Source organism: Octopus bimaculoides, chromosome 3 (assembly GCF_046866305.1).
Source record: "Octopus bimaculoides isolate indiv1 chromosome 3, ASM4686630v1, whole genome shotgun sequence".
NCBI lineage: Eukaryota > Metazoa > Mollusca > Cephalopoda > Octopoda > Octopodidae > Octopus > Octopus bimaculoides.
In genome coordinates, this window is record NC_142930.1 from 79,043,262 (window position 1) to 79,068,110 (window position 24,849).

A 24,849-nucleotide genomic window follows, 5' to 3' on the forward strand; every position below is an offset into this window, starting at 1 on the left:
GGTTGTTCTCCTTTAGCTAACTCTCCATAAAAGAGTTGTTTTGGCATCCTTGAATCTTTCATGCTGACCAGATGACCACTCCATCTGAACCTTTGCTTCAACACTAGAGCTTCTACACTTTCACACCGAGAGCTTTCCAATGTCTCAAGATCACTGATGCGGTCCTCCCACTTGATGCCACAGATCCGTCTGAGACACATCTGATGGAAACGTTCCAGTTGTTTAAGGTGGTATCGATATGTGACCCAGGTCTCGCAGGCATAAAGAAGAGAAGAGAGTACACACGCCTTGTACACCTTTATCTTTGTCTTCCTGCATATGTCTTGCCGATCCCAGAGATGCCTTTCTAGCCTTCCGAAAGCATCACTTGTTTTCCTAATTCTGTATGGAATTTCATTGTCCAAATTGCCATATCTATTAACAGTGCTTCCCAGGTAGACAAACTTATTGACTACACCAAGTCTTCTACCATACACATAGATATTTGGTTCAATATACTGCTTACCAGGGGCAGGTTGGTACATGACAACAGTTTTCTTGCGATTGACTGTCATTCCTAAGGCAGTGCAAGCATCAGAGAATGTATTCAAAATGTGTTGCATATCAATCTCTGTGTGTGCTACTAGATCACAATCATCTGCATACAAAAGGTCTCTTATGACAGAGGTAAATACCTTTGTTTTTGCAGCAAAGCACCTGATATTAAATATGCTGCCAGAGGTTCGATAATGGATGTAAGCACCATATCTACAATTTCTGAATGCAATACAGAAAACCATCGCAAAATATATGGCGAATAGAGTCGGTGCCAGAATATCCCCTTGCTTCACTCCATTTTGTATTGAGATGGGCTCCAATATTTTACCTCTTACATTAACCCTGCCCTTCATGTCTTCATGAAAAGACCTAACCACAGCAAGGAACTTTTCAGGACAACCAAGTTTCTGGAGGACTTTCCATAGTGCTTTCCTATTAACTGTATCAAAGGCCTTTGTCAGATCGACAAAAACCTGATATAAATCGAGACCCTGTTCCACACACTTTTCCTGAAGTTGTCTAGCTGAGAAGATCACATCAGCAGTGCTTTGTCCCACATGAAAACCAGATTGACTTTCTGGAAGAACACAATCTGCAACGTGTTTCAGCAGACAGTCCAGAAGTACCCTGCATAAAACCTTTCCTACGACAGAAAGCAATGATATTCCCCTGTAGTTACCATAATCATTCCAGTTACCCTTTCCCTTATGAAAGACCACCATTACTGCATCTCTCTAGTCCTCAGGTACAGATTCACTATCCCATATCCTGCCAAACAAGGAGTGAAGTTGCTGTAGAAGTTTCTCACCACCATTCTGCAACAACTCTGCATGAATGCCATCCATACCCGGAGACCTCCCATTATTCATCCTTGAGACAGCCACCGCTCTGCAAGAGCTGCCCTCACAGGTAATTCAGGGATGCGATTGAGAACATCCTCACTAACTATAGACTGCTGATTCAAGAGTTCATCAAAGTGTTCTTGCCACCTTTGCAGAATTCCTTGCGAATCACGAAGAAGTTCTTTACCATCCCTACTTTGAAGTGGTGTCATCAGAGAAGAAGTTGGTCCATAAACCTCTCGCAAGAGATCATATAACAGCTTTGTGTTGTTGGAATCCGATGCCGCCTGTATCTCATCTGAGAGAGCCTCTGCCTCACACATGATTTCACATCCTTGAGTTCCCTATGCAATACATCTCTTATGGCTTTGCTGACAAATAGCGTGACAAAGTACGTCTTTTAACAGCCAATAAATCATCAATATGTTCATCATTTTCTTTAAACCAATCTTGATGCTTTCTTTGTATCAATCCCAGAACTTTCCTGCCTATATCATAAACTGACTTTTTGAGGGTTGAACAATCTTCCCCAAAATCTGCAACATTCATTTCCTCTCGTAAAGTTCTCTTCACGCCATTACAGCTAAGACGAGCAACATTCAATCTTTTAGGCAGGGTAATACCTGCAGCCCGGATTTTACGTTTTGTGATTAATTTGACTTTTGCACGTACCAGACGGTGGTCAGTCCAACACTCAGCTCCACGAAGAACACGAACACCATATTTTTCTGCTGGAGCTAGGTTTTGAATTTTTATTTAGCAAATAAAATAATTTGCTAGGCAAAGTTCTCATCAGCGGGTACGCCAAGCATTAACACATAATTATGAGACAAAATAACATGTGTCATCCTTATATATTACAATTTTTCAAATCCACTGCGCAAGTGCAGTTTCAGTCATTAATAAATAAAAATTTCAACTAACTTCTGAAATGTCTAAAATCATATTAAGAAAATAATACTGGGTAGGAAAATTATAGAAATTTTTCTACCAGTGGACTAGTATGTATAAGTAGTCAATAGATAACATATTTTCCATTTAAAATTAGTGTACATTTAAACACAAAAGAGGGGACCTTAAACAGGTCGCCTTACATGCTAGAAGGAGCAGTCAAAAGTCCAAACCACAGTTAAGAGCAATTTCGAAGCGAGTGGACAAATAAAAACATTAAGGTCGCCTCTTGTATTTAAATGTACACTAATTTTATATGGAAAATATGTTGTCTATTTACTATTTATACATGCTAAGCCACTGGTAGAAAAATTTCTATAATTTTCCTACCCTGTATTATTTTATATATATATATATATATATATATATAATTTAGAAATAATAAATTTCTAAATCTCTCAGAGAGACTTACGCAGTAGTGATGCGAAAAAGTAGTTGTATACTGCCAACTTAACGTGACAGTCCCAATAAGGGAATATACTACTGCTGTTTAGCCCTAGGAAGCCAGACCGCTTCCTATTAGGCCTTGACTCATTCCCTGTGCCCTTATCCTTACGAGGGGGAGACAAACTCCTCCACCCAGCCTAACCTGCATTCAGGGACATGTTTCTGAGTCTTTGCTCGTCTTCAGCCTGAAGTAGCATGACTGGCTAGATGAAGAAGTCTGTTTCACTCTCGTAAGGATATACTATTTCAGTGAAATACATTCACTGGTAACAAAAATTAGAAATAATAAATTTCTAAACAGACTTCTTCATCTATATATATATATATATATGTATGTATGTACCTAACTCTATAAGATGTACCCAGTGCAAGCTATGGACACATAGGAGGTGCAGCAATATCAAAGGAAGGTTAACTAGGAAGTTAGTTTTTGTATGTGGCAGATGTTCAGATGCAATAAACATTGTAAATATGCAGGAAACAACTTCTGTCTCATTCCAGGGAGAAAAACTAGACATAGTTGATAGCTTCCACTATCTGGTTGACCAAGTCAGTAGTGGGGGTTGGTGCGCTGAAAGTGTTGCTGCTAGAATAAGAATAGCCTGGGCAAAGTTCAGAGAGCTCTTACCTCTGCTGGTGACAAAGGGCCTCTCACTCAGAGTAAAAGGCAGACTGTATGACGCATGTGTGCAAACAGCCATGCTACATGGCAGTGAAACATGGGTTGTGACTGCTGAGGACATGCGTAAGCTCGCAAGGAATGAAGCCAGTATGCTCTGATGGATGAGTAATGTCAGTGTGCATACCTGACAGTGTAAGTATCTTGAGAGAAAAGTTGAACATAAGACGCATCAGTTGTGGTGTGCAAGAGAGATGATTGCGCTGGTATGGACATGTGGTGAGAATGGACGAGGATAGCTGCGTGAAAAAGTGCCACACCCTAGCGGTTGAGGGAACCCGTGGAAGAGGCAGGCCTAAGAAGACTTGGGATGAGGTGGTCAAGCATGACCTCTGAACATTAGGCCTCGCCGAGGCAATGACTTGTGACCGTGACCTTTTGAAATATGCTGTGCGTGGGAAGACCCGGCAAGCCAAGTGAGACCAAAATCCAAGGCCTCTGCCAGGGATGTAGCCAGCCCACTTGCGCGTAACATCCCTTCATTGGACACTAAACCCCGCTTGCGAAGACCTGTTGAGGTGAGTGAAATCGAAATCAAACTAAATCTGTAGAAACACTAAACTCGGCTTGTGGAGCAAGTGAAAGCGAAATTGTGATGGAACCTGTACCAGTGGAGCACTAAGAGCACCATCCGAGCGCGATCGTTGCCAGAGCAGATGTGTGGCTTCCGTGCTGGTGGCATGTCACAAGCTGCGAAACCTTGGCATAGCTGGTAAATTAGGAGAATGGCTGCATGACTTCCTGAATGGTAGAAGTCAGACAGTTGCAGCCAATGGAGAACTATCTAGGGAAACACAAATATTGAGCGGTGTTCCGCAAGGAACTGTCCTGGGGCCACTACTGTTCATAGTGGCCCTTCTGGACATGCCCACGGTCACTAGCTACGCTGATGACACAAAACTATCTCAGGCAATAAAAAATCCTGATGATATCATAAGCCTTCAGAATGACCTAAATGCAATATACAAGTGGGCAGAGCAAAATAATATGCAGTTCAATGCAAAAAAATTTCAAGTACTGAGCTACAAGGCCACAAATGTCTCCCAACTGGCATACACAGGACCTGGGCATCAACATGTGTAGTGATGCATCATTTCACATGCACATTGTCAAGTTGACAGCAAAGTGCAGACAACTGGCAGGGTGGATACTTAGGACATTCCGAACAAGGGATCAAAAAGTTGTGTTGACTCTATGGAAGACATTTGTTCTGAGCTGCCTAGACTATTGCTCTCAATTGTGGTCACCACACAGTGTTAAGCGGACAGCAGAACTCGAGTCAATTCAGCGTCACTATACAAAAAAGATCGCCACAGTCCAACAGATGAACTACAGGGAGCGACTGAAGGCACTAGGTTTCAACTCCCTGGAGTGCAGGTGGGAGAGATATGTAATAATATACATATGGAAAATACTGGAAGGGCTGGTACCAAACTTTGGCATCAAGTACTACACGAATGAGTGTGAAGGTGTCGGGTTGTGGGTTAGGGCGTAGGTCGAGGAAAATGTATATATATGTATATATATATCCAAAGTTTTAAATTTATACATTTAATAAAGAGATTTGACACCGATGTTAAATTTATATCCATGTATTAATCCAATGTAAACATTTCTGTGTACAACTATATTTAACCATTAAATATAAGTCAAATATATCAGTTGTCATACACGTCATCAGGAATAATTTTCTTTAGAACAAAAAAAACCAAAAAAGAAATACATAATGAATTAATCGAACAAAATCAAATTTAAAATTTAAATCTGTACCACACTCTTTTAACGTTATCCGGTCTAATATGCATTTCTTTCTGTTTATATATACTTCCAATAGGGGAGGTAACTCCTTGCCATATTCTATGACTATTACAATTATTACTAATAATTACTAAAAGATTACTAAAATTTCTCTTATTTATTATTAATTATTCAAGACACATAAATTATATTATCTTAGGGGCCACTGGAAAGCCCACAATTACTACTGGCAAATTTTACATTGATATGCCTGCCTTAAAATCCAATATTATACTACATAGTACTATAAAATATGAGCCATAAATAAATCATAAATAATAAAAAAAATTCCAATTGCAATAGGAATAATTACTTCTAGGAGTTTTTTCCAAAACCCACATGTGTTATATTTAAGTTATATTTTAACATATTAATATTGTCTGCTATAGGATCTAATATTATATTCTATGGACTCCATGTTATAAATTATAAAGAATTCTCACCTTAATGGAGATCCACAGTGTGCCATCCTATCTCTAGTATTTTATTCAAGACCTACAATTATTATTGTCAAGTTATACACTTATATAGCCTGCTTTAAGATCTAATAACACACCATATTGTACTGTACTGTACTGTACTACAAGTTATAATTAACTCTTCATTATAATTAATCCATACTAAGTTGTGCCTAGATGTTAATGGCAAAATTCCAGCCGCTACTTGTAACTTTAATATTTGATATTTAAATATCGCCTGCCTTCATATCCAATATTATATACCATTATTATTATTATTAATATTATACTACAACCAGTTTCAATCTAGTAAACCTTCTTATAAACTGCCCAAATTTTATGCCAAAATATAGAATTGATCTTCATTATTAAAAATCCTATTATTAACAGATAATTTAGAGAGTCTAAATGAAATATTTTTAACAAAATCATCAATAATAATACTCCTAAACTGTTACTACAATGTACAATAGGTTATAGTCAATTCTCTATTATAATTGAACTCAATCCTCAAATGTCACTAAAATTCTAGTAAAGCCCACAACTGCTATTGGTACATTATATACTAATGTAGCCTACTTAAAGACCTAAACTTATATTGTAATTTGGTATACATTATATCTAATCTTAAACTAACATGGGAATCTATACTATATTATCTTAAAAGGATTTTACAAAATCCTTGCTGCTATTATTAAATTATATTAGTATGATCTGTCTATACATAAACTAATATATATATATATATATATATATATATATATATATATATATATATATATATATATATATATTCATATTCATATATATACATACATATATATATATATTCATATATATACATACATGCATACATAAAAAAATCAAAATAAGCAACATGGATTTCAAAGATGGTTGCAGTACGCACGTTTCATGCTACTCCATTTATTTATGTAATGCTCGCATTACTTAAATAAATGGAGTAGCATGAAACGTGCGTACTGCAACAATCTTTGAAATCCGTGTTGCTTATTTTGATTTTTTGATCACCTAGTTTTTGGAATGGTTTTTATATAATACCATACCATACTATATTCTGGTGCCTAAACATAAGTACCATATTCAATTTTTGAATCTAAATCTAAACCTTTTACTTACATACATATATATATATAAATATATATATATATATATATATACTTTTGTTATTTACACCACCTGTCCTCGTCTGTTGTTATTATTTGTATATTCTCCCATATATATATATATATATATATATATATATATATATATATATATTTATATTTATATATATACTAGCAGTATAACCCGACTTTGTCCGGGTGTGACTTATTACGCCATCTACGATAAGTCTTGCTAGGTGAAAATCAAATAAAAAAGAAAGCCTTACAATGAAAAAACCCTTATGATGTAAATATGTTCATAATTCAAAAGACGAAATTAATAGGGAAAGTGTGTAGGCTGTTTTGTGTAACATTATTAAGTGTACGTAAATTTCATCTGTCTAATTGGCTATACAAATGCTTGTGCAAAACAACTTTTTGCGCTGACTTGATTATACATAGCAGGGTAATTCCTTTTTGCAGGAGGTAGGACAGCAATTTCTGATGAAGCAATTGCTGGCGATCTGTTGCTACACAGTTCTGCCAGAATTCTATCAGATTGGGCAGTAGATGATGATGCACCGTTTTACATTATGTTCAAAGCAGCTTCTGGAATGTGGTGAATTGCTGCAGTCTGTTGCTGTCTTTTTAAACCGGTTGCTTTCTTTCCCCAGCAAGCTCTCTTGTTTGGAGGCATAATCTATATACATATTAAACAGAACAACAAAAGTTATAACAGATGGGAGGGTCGGTAGTTTTCACATTTCCGTGATTTTTCAGATTAACACTTGCACGATTACGTAACCCTAACCCTAAAACCGTAACCATAAGACTAACCCTCATCGTAACCCTAAAACCGTAACACTGACCCAAAAACCGTAACCCTAACACCCTAGTGAAAATCGTGCGGGTGTTAATCTGAATAATAATAATAATGACCTCTGCAGATCAAACTCCCAACCCACAACTAAGTCTTAAGTGTATATATATATATATATATATATATGGGCAACACACACACACACATACACACTAAATAAAAAAATGTTAGTAAGTACAGAACTTCAGCATTATATATTAAGATGGGCAACACACACACACACACTAAATAAAAAAAATGACAGGTATTTGTATGTATGATTGTATTAATGTGTATTCTGTGTCTATATATGGTAGTAAGTAAATGTGTTTTAAGAAAGATATTAAAAAAATTCAGTTTGTAAGGAATAAATGTTTGACTATCGATCGTATTTGGAAGAGAATGATAGATATTTGTATGTATGAGTGTGTGAGTTCAAATTCCGCCGAAGTTGACTTTGCCTTTCATCCTTTCAGGGTCTAAAAAATAAGTACCAGTTGAACACAGGGGTCAATATAAACGACTATTCTCCACCTGTCCGAAGCCGCCGTTGTGGGAAAAATTTTAAATAATAATAATAATAGGCATAACTACAGAGTTGTACCCCCCAGACTTTGGAAGGTCATAACTTTCAGAAAAATGAATATTTTTTAATGAAATTTTCTATGCATATAGTATTTACTATGTAGAATCCAAATATACAAAAATTTCCAGTGAAAGTGTTTTGGAATGGGGGTGGGGGACAATTTTCGGAAATTCCAACAGATTCCACTTAAATTCTTCTTAAGTTCCAGGAAAATTAATATTTTTTCTTGAAATTTTCTACAAATATACCTTGATGTATGTACATTTCGAGCATGTAGGAATTTTGAAGGAAACAACTGCAGGTTATTTTTGAGAAGCGTTCCCCACTCGGTGGTGTTTCGGAGCAAGTCGTCCATATTTGTTTCATTTTTCTCTATTATGTGCATATGTGCATCCGTAGATTTCTAATGAAGTAATAGGCAGTGAAGAGAAGCCGTCATAAGAAAACTTACGTTAAAAATAACATACACATGATTTTTTTTTTCGCAATAGAAGTAAATTCCAAAGTAAACGTTTCTAGTAGAGAAGTAGAAGAGAACAGAAGCAGCGTATTACTTCATTAGAAATCTACGGATGCACATACGCACATAATAGAGAAAAATGAAACAATTATGGACGACTTGCTCCGAAACACCCCCCATTCCAAAACACTTTCACTGGAAATTTTTGTATATTCGGATTCTACATAGTAAATACTATATGCTTAGAAAATTTCATTAAAAAATATTCATTTTTCTGAAAGTTATGACCTTCCAAAGTCTGGGGGGTACAACTCTGTAGTTATGCCTAATAATAAATAAATAAATAAATAATAATAATAATGACCTCTGCCGATCAAACTCCCAACCCACAACTAAGTCTTTAAGTGTATATATATATGGGCAACACACACACTAAATAAAAAAGATGTTAGTAAGTAAAAGTGTTTTAAAAAAGATTGTTAAATTTTCAGATTAACACCCGTACGATTTTCACTACAGTGTTAGGGTTAGGGTTTGTTAGGGTTAGGTAGGTAATGATGCGGGTGTTAATCTCAAGATTTACGAAAAGATTTTCAAAAAAAAACTCACAGTTTGTAGGGAATAAATGTTTGTTGATCGTATTTGAGAAAGATGTCTCGATGGTGAAGGACGGTGTTAGAAATGGAAAGTAAACTTATAATTCCCGCCAAATTGGAATGAGGTCATTGGTAACCAGAGGTACATATATATGTGTGTATTTTACGTATGATTGGTAGTGTGTCTGTTTATTTGACTCTCACTCTCCTTCATTTGTCTGTCATTACAGTATCGAAATGTGATTTGATACTGAAATAGTTTTTTTTTTTCTCCTTCCTTTCTTTTTGTATTTGTTGTTGGATTTTTCTTAAAGATTCATAAGAGAAAGTAGGAGTTGAAAGGATATGTATTAGAAAGAGGAAATTAGATTTTATTAGGGAGAAAATGTTTACTCGTGTAGTTTTATGGATTATATTCGTCATTAGGAAATTTTTGGAGTGAAAAAATGACGCAGTGACCTAACAAATTGTATTTAGAATATTAATTGCGATTGTTTAATCGAAGAAATTTGGAATTGTGTAAATGTATGAGTTTTAAACATACACACACACACAGAGTAAATTTGCCTTTTATAGTATAGATACATATATATATATATTTATATATATATATATATATATATAAATACATATATATATATATATATATATATAAATACATATATATATATATATATATATATAAATACATATATATATATATATATATATATATATATATATATATAAATACATATATATATATATATATATATATATATATATATATATATAAATACATATATATATATATATATATATATATATATATATATATATAAATACATATATATATATATATATATATATAAATACATATATATATATATATATATATATATATATATATATATATAAATACATATATATATATATATATATATAAATACATATATATATATATATATATATATATATATATATATATATATAAATACATATATATATATATATATATATATAAATACATATATATATATATATATATATATAAATACATATATATATATATATATATATATAAATACATATATATATATATATATATATATATATATATATATAAATACATATATATATATATATATATATAAATACATATATATATATATATATATATATAAATACATATATATATATATATATATATAAATACATATATATATATATATATATATAAATACATATATATATATATATATATATAAATATATATATATATATATATATATATATATAAATACATATATATATATATATATATATATATATAAATACATATATATATATATATATATATATATATATATATATATATATAAATACATATATATATATATATATATATATATATATATATATATATATATAAATACATATATATATATATATATATATATATATATATATATATATATATAAATACATATATATATATATATATATATATATATATATATATATATATATATATATATACATATATATATATATATATATATATATATATATATATATATATATATAAATACATATATATATTTATATATATATATATATATATATATATATATAAATACATATCTATATATTCATATATATATAACGTGAGAGAGTTGGGGGTTCAACCCACTAAGGGATAGTATCTATCCAGTATACTGCTGGGAGGGTACCCAATTATTGCTACACTAGTGCTATACTAGGTGCAATCAATGGGAGCGGGTAAAAGTGGAGGTTTTACCCAAAATTTGTGTAACAATTAGAAAATGGAGGATAATATGCTGAACCCAACTACTTGCAGACGGTGTATCCCGTTGAATTCATTAATCTAATTCATAGCAAAAGTGACAAAAAAAGGAAGAAAGGAAAAAGAAAGAAAGAACCAAAGCACAGGTGTCCATGGCAGACTATGTTATTTTGCCAACATGGTTTACATATAGAAGTACAAAGTACATAAGGAATTAGAGGATGAACAGAAGTTTAATCTTACAGCTGTTTTGGCCTAGTTTTGGCAGGCCCCATTCTATCCGAATATTCCTTTCCGGAGTGATTATCGGATGACATTTTGAAATGGGGTTACATGCCCGAACCTCTAGGCCTCTTCAGAGATTCACAAAGGGGTATATGCACACATGAGAGTAAGGGGACATCCGAGTAAGGCTGTGCACACGAACCCACACATATAGATGTGCATTGGAGTGCCTATAGCGACCTATCTATAATGTTTGTAGGCTTTTTGGGTACCTTGTATTTTTAAGGGTTTTTTTACATATGTCTTTTTTATATTTTTGCATGTCCCACATGCTATACCTTCATTTATGTATTCTTTATTATTACTATTATTTTTTTTTTTCCTGCTGTACCCTTATTTGTATTTTTATTTTTTTAATTTATATTTTGATTTCAATTTTATTTTTTATTTTTATTTCTATCCTATTTTTGGTGTTGTTTTTCTCCTGGTCTCTACCACACCTCTGTTTTTACCTCTTGCTCTACATCTGTATGTAACCCTTTGTGAATCTCTGAAGAGGCCTAGAGGTTTGGGCATGTAACCCCATTTCAAAATGTCATCCGATAATCACTCCGGAAAGGAATATTCGGATAGAACGGGGCCTGCCAAAACTAGGCCGAAACAGCTGTAAGATTAAGCTTCTGTTCATCCTCTAATTCCTTATGTACTTTGTACTTCTATATGTAAATACAGAGTTTATACTTATACACAATGGTCTATCCATAGCACTTACTCAGCACTACCTGAAACCCTTGGGTCTAATTGACACCACTATCACTCATAACCTATATGCATATATATATTTATCCACACACACACACACACACACACACACACACACACGCGCGCACGCGAACCATCTATATACAATTCTAACAATGAAGGAGACCAATCACCATCCAGAAAAGCATACTCTACAAAATACTAATTTGAAAGTCTATAAAATCCATTAAAATCTATGAAATACTAGACTAAAAATTTAATTCAATTTAGTAAATTGATAAAATAGAAGGTAAAGTGTTGACTACGTGCATTTCGTGGCTATATTATAGCAGAAAACACCAGTACAATTCACCATAAATTGATTGAGATTATATTCTACTCAAAATATGGTCACTCCTCAGGTCACTGGAAAAATAATACTAATCATTCAAGTTAAAGGTATGATTCATCTAAAATAATATCTGTGGATTGATGGTAAACATTTTCATGAACAGGAATACATATAAAAAGATGGTGTTATTAAATAAATAAATTTGAATGTTAAACAATATTAGTAAAATAAACGGCATCACTTATCTTATCGATGATCTCTTGTGAACCCTGATTTTAACTTTAATGCATAGAATTTATATGAAGTAAGTCACATGACAATATGGCGTCTCTCTGTGAACTTAAATATTAAGCTTAATGCGTAGAATTTATGATAAATAAATCATGTGGCAATATGGCGTCACAGGAAGAAGAAAGAAGAGCATATTATAAAATTCAATTTGGTATTACTAAATTGATTATTCCTGTATGTTTGGAATTTTACATTCCCTAATATTATAATATTTATATATATATATATATATAAGGTTTAGATTTAGATTCAAAAATTGAATATGGTACTTATGTTTAGGCACCAGAATATAGTATGGTATGGTATTATATAAAAAAAAAACCATTCCAAAAACTAGGTGATCAAAAAATCAAAATAAGCAACACGGATTTTAAAGATGGTTGCAGTACGCACGTTTCATGCTACTCCATTTATTTAAGTAATGCGAGCATGTAATGCATTTAATGTAATGCTCACATTACTTAAATAAATGGAGTAGCATGAAACGTGCGTACTGCAACCATCTTTAAAATCCGTGTTGCTTATTTTGATATATATATATATATATATATATATACACACACACACACACACACACACACACATATTAGTGACTTGAAAAAGCACCCAAGTGGTTGGCATTTGAAAGGGCGTCCAACAGTAGTAACTATTCCAAAGCAGACATTGATACACAATGCAAACTTCAGGCCTGACTCAGCCTGTCAAACTGTCCAGCCTATGGTAGCATTGAACATGGATACTAAATGATGATGATGATCATCATCATCATCATTGTTTAACGTCTGCTTTCCATGCTAGCATGGGTTGGATGATTTGACTGAGGACTGGTGAAACTGGATGGCAACACCAGGCTCCAATCTAACGCCAACCACTCAGAGAGTGTAGTGGGTGCTTTTACGTGTCACCTGCACGAAGGCCAGTCAGGCGGGTACTGGCAACGGCTACGCTCAAAATGGTGCATCTTATGTGCCACCCGCACAAGAGCCAGTCCAGGGGCACTGGCAACGATCTCACTTGGCTTGCCGGGTCTTCTCATGCACAGCACATTTCCAAAGTGAGGCCCAATGTACGAAGGTCTTGCCTCACCACCTCAGCCCAGGTCTTCCTGGGCCTACCTCTTCCACGGGTTCCCTCAACTGTTAGGATGTGGCACTTTTTCACGCAGCTATCCTCATCCATTCTCACCACATGTCCATACCAGCGCAATCGCCTCTCTTGCACACCACAACTGATGCTTCTAATGTTCAGCTTTTCTCTCAAGATACTTACACTCTGACGGGTATTCACATTGACATTTGTAGCAGTTGACTATGGTGCTGCTACACCAGTCATTGGGTATGACTCCTTCGTGTAACACCTGGTTCGTAATACGGGTGACTAGGCTGTAGCCAACACTGCCAGATATTTTGAGCATCTCTGCAGTGATTCCTGATGGGCCGGGGCCTTTCCCTGTCTTCATATTCTTAATTGCTTTATCTACCCTGGTACTATCAACTCTGATAGCTGGTCCCTCTGTTGGGTCGACATACGGCAGGCTCTCTTTCTCCCATTCATTCTCTTTATTAAGCAATCTATCGTAGTGGCATCTTCAGACCTCTTTCTTTGCAGCCTCATTTAGTGCAAGCGTACCATCATCCATGCGAACATATTTCTCTCTTACGACATCACTATCCTCTCTCCTACACTGTCTTGCAACACGAAATACCTCGAGTACACGAAATACCGATGATGATATGTATGTTTATAATATATACAGATATGTATAGTGTGTGTGTGTGTGTGTGTATATATATATATATATATATATATATATATATATATATATATACACACACACACACACACACACACACACACACACACACACACACATACTCTCCCACACATACACAGGGTGCAGATGGTATTTGTTTGCATGATGACTGTCTTAAGGAAAAATAAAAGTGTTTATATTTTGGGAGTCAGTTTGTCTTCATGACATGTTCTATCGATCTCACTTGATGAACCTGCCTGTGGCCTTGACGATAGCCTCTGGGGTGACTTCAGAACTGGCTACTGGCCTTTGTCACTATCTCCCATTTTAGACCCCTGAAGGCCCTGAAAATGCTACTATGCATTCTGTCCAACTCACTAACAATTCTGCTTGCTTGCTGCCTTTCCAATAATAATAATTATTATATTAATAATAATTGCTTCTGATTTCAGTATAAATCCAGCAGTATTACTACTGTTGATGTCCTCCATCAAGGTATTGACTATGGTTTTGCACACCATTGATTCTCTCATGTGTTGGTTCCCAGGTAATGACTTAGTTAATGAGCAGCTCTGGGTGTCTTAGGTCATGCTTGACAGCTTAAACCATCTACTTTTTGATATCAGCCTGCCCGAGATCACCCTGTATCTATGATACAAACTTCTTGTTCTAAAGGAATCTAAATTAAGGTCTTCCATTAAGGTTTCATGCTAATTTATGGATCTTCCAAATACCAGTTTAATTATATATAGTTCTTTTACTAAATTCTTCAAAATTAATTGAAACAGAAGCAGTGTGTTTAATCAGGATGATGATATGGAAAAAGTCAAGGACTAAAATGTTGGAATGTATGTGGTTGTGCTTGATGTGTACAAGTTGCTAATGGAGGATGATAATGAAGATGATGACTGTTTAGCTCTCTGATCATCTGGCCAGCAATGATTGAAGGCTGTACTATTAGGTGTACATTCTCAATGTACCTTTCCTTTTAAGATAATGGGTTATGATTAGAAAATTTGGGTGTTATTTCCAGTGGGTTGAGTAACCAGTTAGAAGTTAACCTTGGCTTGCTCTTCATTTAGATGTTAGATGATGTTCCCAGGTTCATTCAGACATAGGTATTTAGAACTACAGTATTCTATGTATGCATCCTATTTTTAGAGATAGGATGTGGTTTGAAGGAAATTTGGTTTGTGGGACTGCTTAATGTGTGGTGGAATGTTATATGTAGTGTATTAGGGAAAGCTTAACTAAATAATTTTCTATATCAAAACATGTTTTAAATATAATTATGTACTCAAAATATTTAAACACTAAAATTTAGTTTATAACATGGAATTTTCCGCAAATCATGCTACTGGAAGTGAATTGATTGGTTTTCAATAGTCAATCATGTGCTTTGCTGCAAGTAGTTTAGAATTTCTAATAGGCAGGCAGTAGACATAATTACAGAAAAATTAATCTTCCTTAAATAACTTCAATTATTACTAACTTGTTTAGTTAAAACATTAAAATTTTTATAAATCAATAAAATACAAGAGTAGGTACTTTTATTGTACCTTTACTCATGATACTGATAATCTTGTTGCAGTCATCTCTTTCATGAGGTTAAAAACTTTTACTGCTTTCTATGTCTTCTTCAGGTTCCTTTCACATGGATTTCTTGGTACTTCTTTATGAAAACTCTCCTTTCATAGATATCACATCTGTGCCAGTGCAGTTTTCTCTCTTGCACACTACAGCTGATTCCTCTTATACTCAGCTTTTCTCTCATTTCATTTGTGTACCATTTTTTTATGCACACATTTAGGTGCAGGTGTGACTGTAGTAAGACGTTTGTTTCCCAATCACATGGTCTTGGGTTCTGTCCCACTCCATAGTACCTTAGGTGTCTTCTGCTATAGCCCTAGGCCAACTAAAATCTTGTGAGTAGATTTAGTTGATGGACACTGAAAGGAGCCTGTTATATGTATATGTGTGTGACTTTATGTGATAGATGTAAATAAATGTCACCATCATATCCTTTGTTTCCAGTCTTCTGTGAAAGTATGTCTGTTCATGGGGAATATTACTTTACTTGGAAACAGGTGAGGGTTTGTGACAGGAAGGACATCTGGTTGCTAAAAATCTGCCTCAACTAATACTGTTCGACCCATGCAAGCATGGAAAAGAGGGCATTAAAAGATAATGAATTATGCATTTATTAGAGCATACTTATATCATTTCTTTCTAGCCTTTATATATCCTGACTGGCTCCCATGCTGGTGGCATGTAAAAAACACCATTCAAACGTGGTCAGTGCCAGTACTGCCTGACTGGCCCTCATGCCAGTGGCATGTAAAAAGCACCCACTACACTCTCAGAGTGGTTGGCATTAGGAAGGGCATCCAGCTGTAGAAACCTTGCCATATCAGATCGGAGCCTGGAACAGCGTTCTGGCTTGCCTGTTTTTAGTCAACCCATCCAACCCATGTCTGCATGGAAAGTGGATGTTAAACGACGACAATATGTATATGTGTGTTTGTACCCTCACCATCGCTTGATAACCTATGTTGCTGTGTTTTTGTCCCTGTAACTTAGCTGTTTGGCAGAAAAAACACTGATAGAATAAGTACTAGGCTTACAAAGAATAAATCCTGGGGTTGATTTCTCTGACTAAAGGCGGTGCTCCAGCGTAGCCACTGTCACATGACCGAAACAAAACAAAAAAACTATGCTATTTGAATCCCAAGCAATGCCAGGTATCTCTGCTAGTATAAATTAAAATCTCTCAGTAGGCACGAATCTGTTACTTAATGATTACTATGGTTAGCAGTCTTAGTATCTGAGCTCTTGTGTGTTTAATCTCTTGAGCACTTCTTCATATGTAATATGAGACCTATTGTTTGGTAATCTCAGTAATTATAGGTGGTAGATGTCAAAATTGGTAGGGTATCAGCAAAATACTTTGTATTTGGTTGTCACTCAGGTTCACTTTGCCTTCTGTAAAACCAATATTGGAGTTGATGTAGTCAATTATACCTTTGAATCTGTTGTCCCTTCATAGTCACAGTTTAATGTTTGAAACCAGTAAACCTTAAGTTAATATTGAATGGTTTGAATATTATGAATTTATAAAACTTTTTTTTCTTTAGTATGGTGTAAACATCAAAGATGTTCATTCTTTTGAATTACTGTCTTTACAGCTATTGTTACTCTTATGAATGGTGAAGATGCTGAAGAGATTGTTGAGCAGCTTAGTGGTAAACAACTACTTGACACTGATGTTACTGTTAATTTGCACCCTAGTGATAAAATGTTGTGTCTTACGAATCTCCCTGAAGATTGTTTGGAAATGGAAGTTCATAAGTTACTGCTCACATATGGACCAATGGAAAAATTCTTTCTGATGCGTTGTGAAGAAACTGGTATGTATTGTTTTAGGGTTCTTTTTATAATTTGAACTATTTCATGTTTTAATTTCTGTTGGTAGTATATTTATTAACCCTTTCGTTACTAACCCGGCCATGGTCGGCTGAAAAATTTTTTGGTTCATAAGACCAACCCTGTCATAGCCGGCCGAGAGTACCCATTGTTATCTAAATGCAAATTTGAACCCAAATCTCGTTAGTATATTTGTTAAAACACGTGATTTCACTTTGCAAACAGTTGAGTTATTGTATCCGACATTGTTTGGCGTGATATTTGAACTCAGTGAATTTTGGAAGAGGAGTTTCATGCTATCAAGCCGTGATTCCAAATTTGAAGGCTTTTCAACAGGAGATATGGAGATATCAAAGAAAAGAGTGAATGAGCTACAAAAGCACATGGTGAATGATAATGAATCGGATATTTCTGTATCCGAAACCGAAAGCAGCGATGGCGATAGCGAGGATGATTTTACACCAGAATGGAGTAAAGATTTAAAAAATATTTTTCTTAACAATTTTTCTGAGGAGACAGGGTCTACCCATAGTCTTTCTCAGGAAGCGAAACCTTTAGACTTCTTTTTCTTATTTTTTCCAGCATGCTTGTTTGAAATTATTACTGCGGAAACAAACCGTTACGCAGAATGTAAACAAGCCGTAGATGAAATACGGGCATTTTTTGCAACCGTAGATGAAATACAGGCATTTTTTGCAACTGTAGATGAAATACAGGCATTTTTTGCCATAAATATTATTATGGGTATTAGACAGTTACCCAGAATAACAAATTACTGAAGCAATCAGGAACCTTTTGGCGATGAATATGTTTCCAGTATTATGACGCGAGTACGATTCGTGAAGCTGAACCAATATTTACATGTGAGAGACACTAGCAGTACCCCAGTACGTGGAGAACCAAGCTTTGATCCCTTATTTAAAATAAGACCCCTCATCGACTGCGTTCAAAATGCATATAAAACATTTTACAAGCCTGAGAGATACTTATCCGTCAATGAGGGCATGGTGGGGTATAAAGGAAGAGTACGCTTCCGACAGTATATGCCAGGAAAGCCCACGAAATGGGGGATCGAAGTTTGGAAAAATTGTGAGGCAAATACTGGGTACTGCTGTGGAATTAGCTTTTATACAGGGAAAAGAGACAATAATGTTAGTCAGCTTGGCCTAGGGTACGATGTGGTCTGGAATTTATCACGTCCATACCATAACCAGGGCTGTATATTATTTTTTGACCGATTTTTTAGTTTGGTCAAACTTGCTGTGGAAACGTATACATGTGCTACAATTATGGCTAAGTAGAAAAGGACTGCTGTTGGATATAAAGAAGAGCAAAATTTAAAAAAAGAGGTGAAATAATCCAACGGCAGAAAGGAAATCTGCTAGCAACCGCATACAGAGATAAGAGGCAGATAAATTTTCTATCTCCCGATGCACAACCATGTGTAGATGAAAATGGCACTCCGTTTGTGAACCTTGATTATAACAAGTACATGGGTGGTGTAGATTGGCTGAACCAGATGATGAGTTATTATCTGGTTGGTAGACCAGGTAATAAATGGTGGCGATACCTGGTTTGGTATATAGTAAACATGAGCATTGTAAATGCATTCGTATTATATACCAAATCAGGAGGGGTTTGCAAGCGGTGTGACCATCTGCAGTTCCGAGCAGATGTTGCAGCGCAGTTGAGGGCAGGTTATTCTTCCAAAAAAATAACTGCAGGAAGGAAAAGCAAAGCCTGCCAGAGAGATCTCCCTCTGAGTTCAGCAGATCTACATAAATTAGAAAAAATCGGGGGTCGCGAAAGGCAGTGCTGTGAATGTCTACATCAACAAAGAAAAACTCCCAGTGGATGACCAGTTGAAACGTCTTTCCAATGTGCATTCTGCAAGGTTGCAGTATGTAGAGTGGAATGATAGAAATATTGTGTGAATATTTTTTGTATATATGTATAATTAGATTGTATAAATATTTTTCAAATTTGCTTAGTTTTACTTTTTATTTTAATTTACCTGTAAGGTGAGTGACAAGTTTTGACTTAATTTCTATTGTAAATCTTTATTATATATGTTCCTGTGTATTTATGTATGTGTGTGTGAGTATATTTCATTTAGTTGTATTCAATTTTCTAGTTTTCTTCAAAAACAAATTCCAGTATTTCAGTTTATTTTACCTTTATGGTACACCTGTTCTTCTGTGCATTAAATTCAATTGATAATCTAGTGATGTGCACAATTCTTCTGTATCAAAATTTTGTTGCATACCCAATTAAATATTAGCTGATGATACATTTTCTATGGTAATGTTTAAACAAAATTTTAATATTTTTACATTTTGCTCAGTTTACCTGGATTTACCTGTAATTAGAGTCACTTTGAGACAAAAATTATGCAATAGAATTGATTAAGAACCCTTTCTTCAATTATGTTCCAAATATCACATTAATATGTTGAAAAATAAAAAAGTTACAGGTGTTTAATGAGACTAGTCTAAATTCATGATTATTTTAATATGTAATTGAAACTCATGAGGGGTGTATTTTGGTCAGAAATATAGTACTTCTGTTTTTAGCCTTAGATTTTATAGTTACATTACCTATTAAATTTGTTTTTTCTTGGTCATAATATTTACAGTGTTAATTGAATGGTAATAATTCATGACTTAAAGAATGATGAATTGTTTGATAATATTGAAGGCTATGTGAATGAATAATGGATGATAGAAATGATTTCATTGATTTGTTGCAATACTCTTTTACTTAGTTTTCTGGTAGCTGCCAGTCTTGCACAAGAAACAATAATATTGAGGTTTTCTTCTTCATTTTTGCTTTCACTTCAGTGAAGCTAAGTGATTTGAAGATAAAAATTTTTTTCTTTAATGTGCAAATGTGGAGTTTTTAATTCAATGATAGTCAGCTTAAAATTTAGGTAATTTTATTTTCTTTATTATTAAATTTAAAAAGATTTTTAATATATACTTTTAAAAATATGCTCTAATGAACTTCATTGACCTTTCCTGATTCTTTGTCCATATTCTATATTATACTAACTCACATTCTTGTACCTTGAGAGTATGCTCTGACACCTCATCACCACCATCATTATCTTTCTAGCTACTCCTTATATTTCTTCCATTGTGAGACACTTGTGTCTGTCTGTCTATCATGGTTCAGCATCTCAACACCTAGCATAAAGCCACCTCTCTCTCTCTCTCTCTATTATAACCTCACTCAGTCAAGAAGGCTTCTTTGTCCTACAAGTTTCATGGTGACCCCACTGGTGCTTGTATCAGGAAAAAAGCACGCAGTACACTCTATGCACTGGTAATGGTTGGCATTAGGAAGGGCATCTAACCAGAGAAACCATTCGAAAGCTGACATTGAAGCTTGATGCAGTCCTCTGGCTTGTTGGATCCTGTCATCTTTCCACTCTTTGTCACTATGGTAGATGGGCGATGATGATAGTGATGATGACTTCCATTATATATAAACTTGAAGAGATCTCTGTTGTTTATTTGTCAGTGAAAAAATGTTGAGGTCTTACTAAAAGCAATATCACCAGGCAGGAAGTAATTTGACTACAAGAACTGTCATGAATTGAAAATTAGGGTCACATGCTAAACAAAATGGGAATAAAGACAGGAGAAAACTATTATCAGGTCCTTGGTTTTCTTTTAAGTAAAAGTTAAAACCTATGGGTAAATACTTTTTAAGGTTGCTGTTAAGATTTCACATTCAATTTCTTAAGCTTTTTTTTTCTTTGTGGTCATTTCATTTTTTTTTTTTTCTAATTTTAGGGGAAAGCAAAAATTATGCTATATTTGAATATTGCCACAATAAGGAAAAGTCCACTTGTATTAAAGAGGGCTTGAACTGTCAGAAATACAAGAATAATCTTCTAGCATGTGATTTCATTGAGGAAAATTTGGTGGCATCTTATGACAAGTTGAACTCAAAATGTCTTCTTATCGATGGTTTACCAAAAAACTTCAAGGATACAGCTAAGTTAAAGGATATGTTCTCTACAAACCAGGCTCCCATTTATTGCCAGGTAAGACAAATCACTATCACTTTATACCTGTTATATTTCTTTTATTTATTCTTTTCATTTTCTAAACTGCTTTTATTTACTTCATATATTCATGTACTCTTCCTTGTACATCTCCCATGTCCTTATTTCCTCACACTACTAATTAACTAGCTATTCTCAGCCATCATCATCACTACTTCTACCCTTTTATTTTCATGCCAATTTTGGCAGTTTAGTCAAAATTCAATCTTTGTACTTTATCTCCCGTTCCTCTCTTAGTCCTATCATAACTCTTCACATAATCATCAGTTTTATGACTGAGCCTCCACTTCCTTATTCTTCATATTATGCTCTCTTCCCTTCTTTATTCTCTTTAATGGAATATAGCTGCCTCTTTTCCCTACCAACTTCAGTACTCCTCTTTTTCATCATCTTGTTTTCTCTTACCCACTTCACTTTCTGCCTCTTCCTTTTCTCTTACCTCATTCTTGTCTATCTCTGCATAAAGAAGTGCTGATCTCTGATTGTGGAGGGAATCTGTGGAAGGGGTAGACCTAGAAAGATGTGGGACAAAGTAATGACGAGAAGGGATTTTATGATACTGAGCCTCACTGAAGAGAGGACAAGGGACTAGGTCTTCTAGCAATTTGCTGTGCTTCAGAAGACATGTCAAGCTATGTAAAATTGCAGCCATCCATACATACAGGTATGTCCTTTATGGTCATTCCCCCACTCCCTCTTCCAGCCAAGAAGTCTTTGTCTTGCAGATGCTGGTGCCATGTAAAATGCACTTGTGCTGATGCCACGTACAATGCACTTGTACTGGTGCTACATACAATGCAAAACCTGTCTAAGCATGAGTATCCTATCATGCTCTGACTACCGTGATTGCTTTATCAAGCAAGAAGTATGTCCACACCACCAATCCCATCACTATTGCCTACTCAGAAGATTTTATACACTTGTTTTTGTCTGAGGAACCTGGCAGAAGCTCCCCTCCACCTTACCTCTTGAATGTAACACACATCTATGTGCCTTCAATCCAGCTTCTCAACAATCTCACCAGACCTATATTTCAATGTGCCCATGATTTCATATGTGTTTCATTTACCATCATTCATTCACTTTACACTTGTCACATTTATGAGATGAAGAGGGATCTAGAGGGTGTGGTATAAACCATTGTTTGTATAAGGATAAAATAGTGCCAATAATTAACTCACTAGCAAGAATATTTGTCATATTTCCGATGCAAACATGCTAGCTTATCCTCACATTGTATTGTAGTGCTGTTGCTGCTGGTGAGCTGATGTTGGCAGGAGAAAGGTGGAAGAGAGCTTTTAATACAAGTTTCCAGTATAGGTTTCCATAAGAACGACTTCTGGTATAGTTTGTGGGTGTGGGTTTTGAGGGTGCACTGCAAACCACTAAGCCATATGGCTACACTGTGGGAGAGTTAGAGTAAAGGGGAAGAAACAAACAAACCGAAGAGGAAAAAAAAGTGCATTTTTACTAGAATTAATTAAATAATATTTAACACTTTAAAACAGCAAGACTTTAAACATGGTAGAAGCAAGTTGAATGGAATAAAATAAAATGATGCTAAAATTGAAAGCAAGAGGGGAAAAAAATGAAATTTCACTTATCTGAACATGTCTTCTTCATTCTCACCAGACCAATAATGGCTAAGTACTCCAGTGAGTCAGCAAGGCAAATGAGACGGAAGTATATGAAGCCATTCTGATTTTGAATGACCAGTTAGAGATTGTGAAGGAAAGATATACAGATATACATAGACCAAAATAAGACTACGAATATGAAACAATGCAAAACAAACAAAATGAAGAGGCAAAAACAGCACGTTTATATAATGTATGTATATATATATATAATGTATGTATATATATATATATGTGTGTGTGTGTGTGTATATTTATTGATGCACATGCTTATATATGGATATATATATATATGTACAATGAGCATGTGTGTATATATCATCACCCTCATTGTAGTGTCGACTTTCCAAGCAAGGTAATTTTATCTCATGGTTGGACGTGTTTTTATGAAAAATTGAAAATGTAGCGAAACTTGTATGATAGTAACTTGTTTATAACTATCTTGTAATATCTAGAAAAGAAGACAAGCATACACACATAGAAGCATGCATGCATGCCTGCACACACAACAAGCTCCTTTCAGTTTCTGCCTGCCAAATACACTCACAAGACTTTGGCTGAAGTGGGGTGATAGTTTCAGAGATATTATCATTGTTGTTTCATGTCTCTCTTCAATGCTGACATGGGTTGGACAGTTTGACAAGCTCCACTGCCAAAGGGCTGCATTGAGCTCTAGCATCTGCTTTGGTGTGGTTTCTACAGCAAGATGCCCTTCTTAATACCAACCAGTTTATAAAGTGTACTGGGTGCTTTTTCTTTGACACTGTCCTTAGTGAGATTGTCAAGTAATTTACAAGACTGTAAAAAGAAAAGCCCCTTCAACTGGGTGGATTGTAGTAGAGAAGGAGGAGCAGTGGCTTTATGTCGGTTATTGGGATGCTAAAGCATGATATAGGAACAGGCACATGTCTTGCCATTGAAGAGATACATGGCCACATTGTGTTATATATAAAAAAAATGTTTTAGAAGATAAAAATGTTAGTGATATATGTCAGCATGCTCTCAAGGTACAAGAAGGTGACTATAAGAAAGAATGTGGATCAAGGATTGGGTAAGAAGAGTGATTAAGTTCACAAAAGTGAGAAGAGAGTGGCAGGTAATTGGAGATAGGAGTAAAGGAGAATGTAGTGAATGATGTACAAGTGTGAGAGAGTGGTCAATGGCAAATGCCAGTATGGGAGAGATGGCAAAGAAAATAGCTCAGGAAAGAGGAGGGTAATGGCAGTACAGGAATGGCAAAGAAGCAGTAAAATG

The 24,849-nt window shown here is 34.8% G+C and overlaps 1 protein-coding gene across 8 annotated transcripts in view; it reads left to right on the forward strand.

Annotated features, from left to right (window-relative positions):
• LOC106880075 (uncharacterized) overlaps positions 1-24,849 on the forward strand; it is a 144,849-nt gene that overhangs the window by 42,954 nt on the left and 77,046 nt on the right. For all 8 annotated transcript variants that reach the window (XM_052966297.2, XM_089349300.1, XM_052966301.2 and 5 more), the window contains exons 3-4: positions 17,649-17,870; positions 21,684-21,937. In XM_052966297.2, the coding sequence (XP_052822257.1) occupies positions 17,649-17,870; positions 21,684-21,937 (476 nt within the window). The remainder of the gene's footprint in view (positions 1-17,648; positions 17,871-21,683; positions 21,938-24,849) is intronic.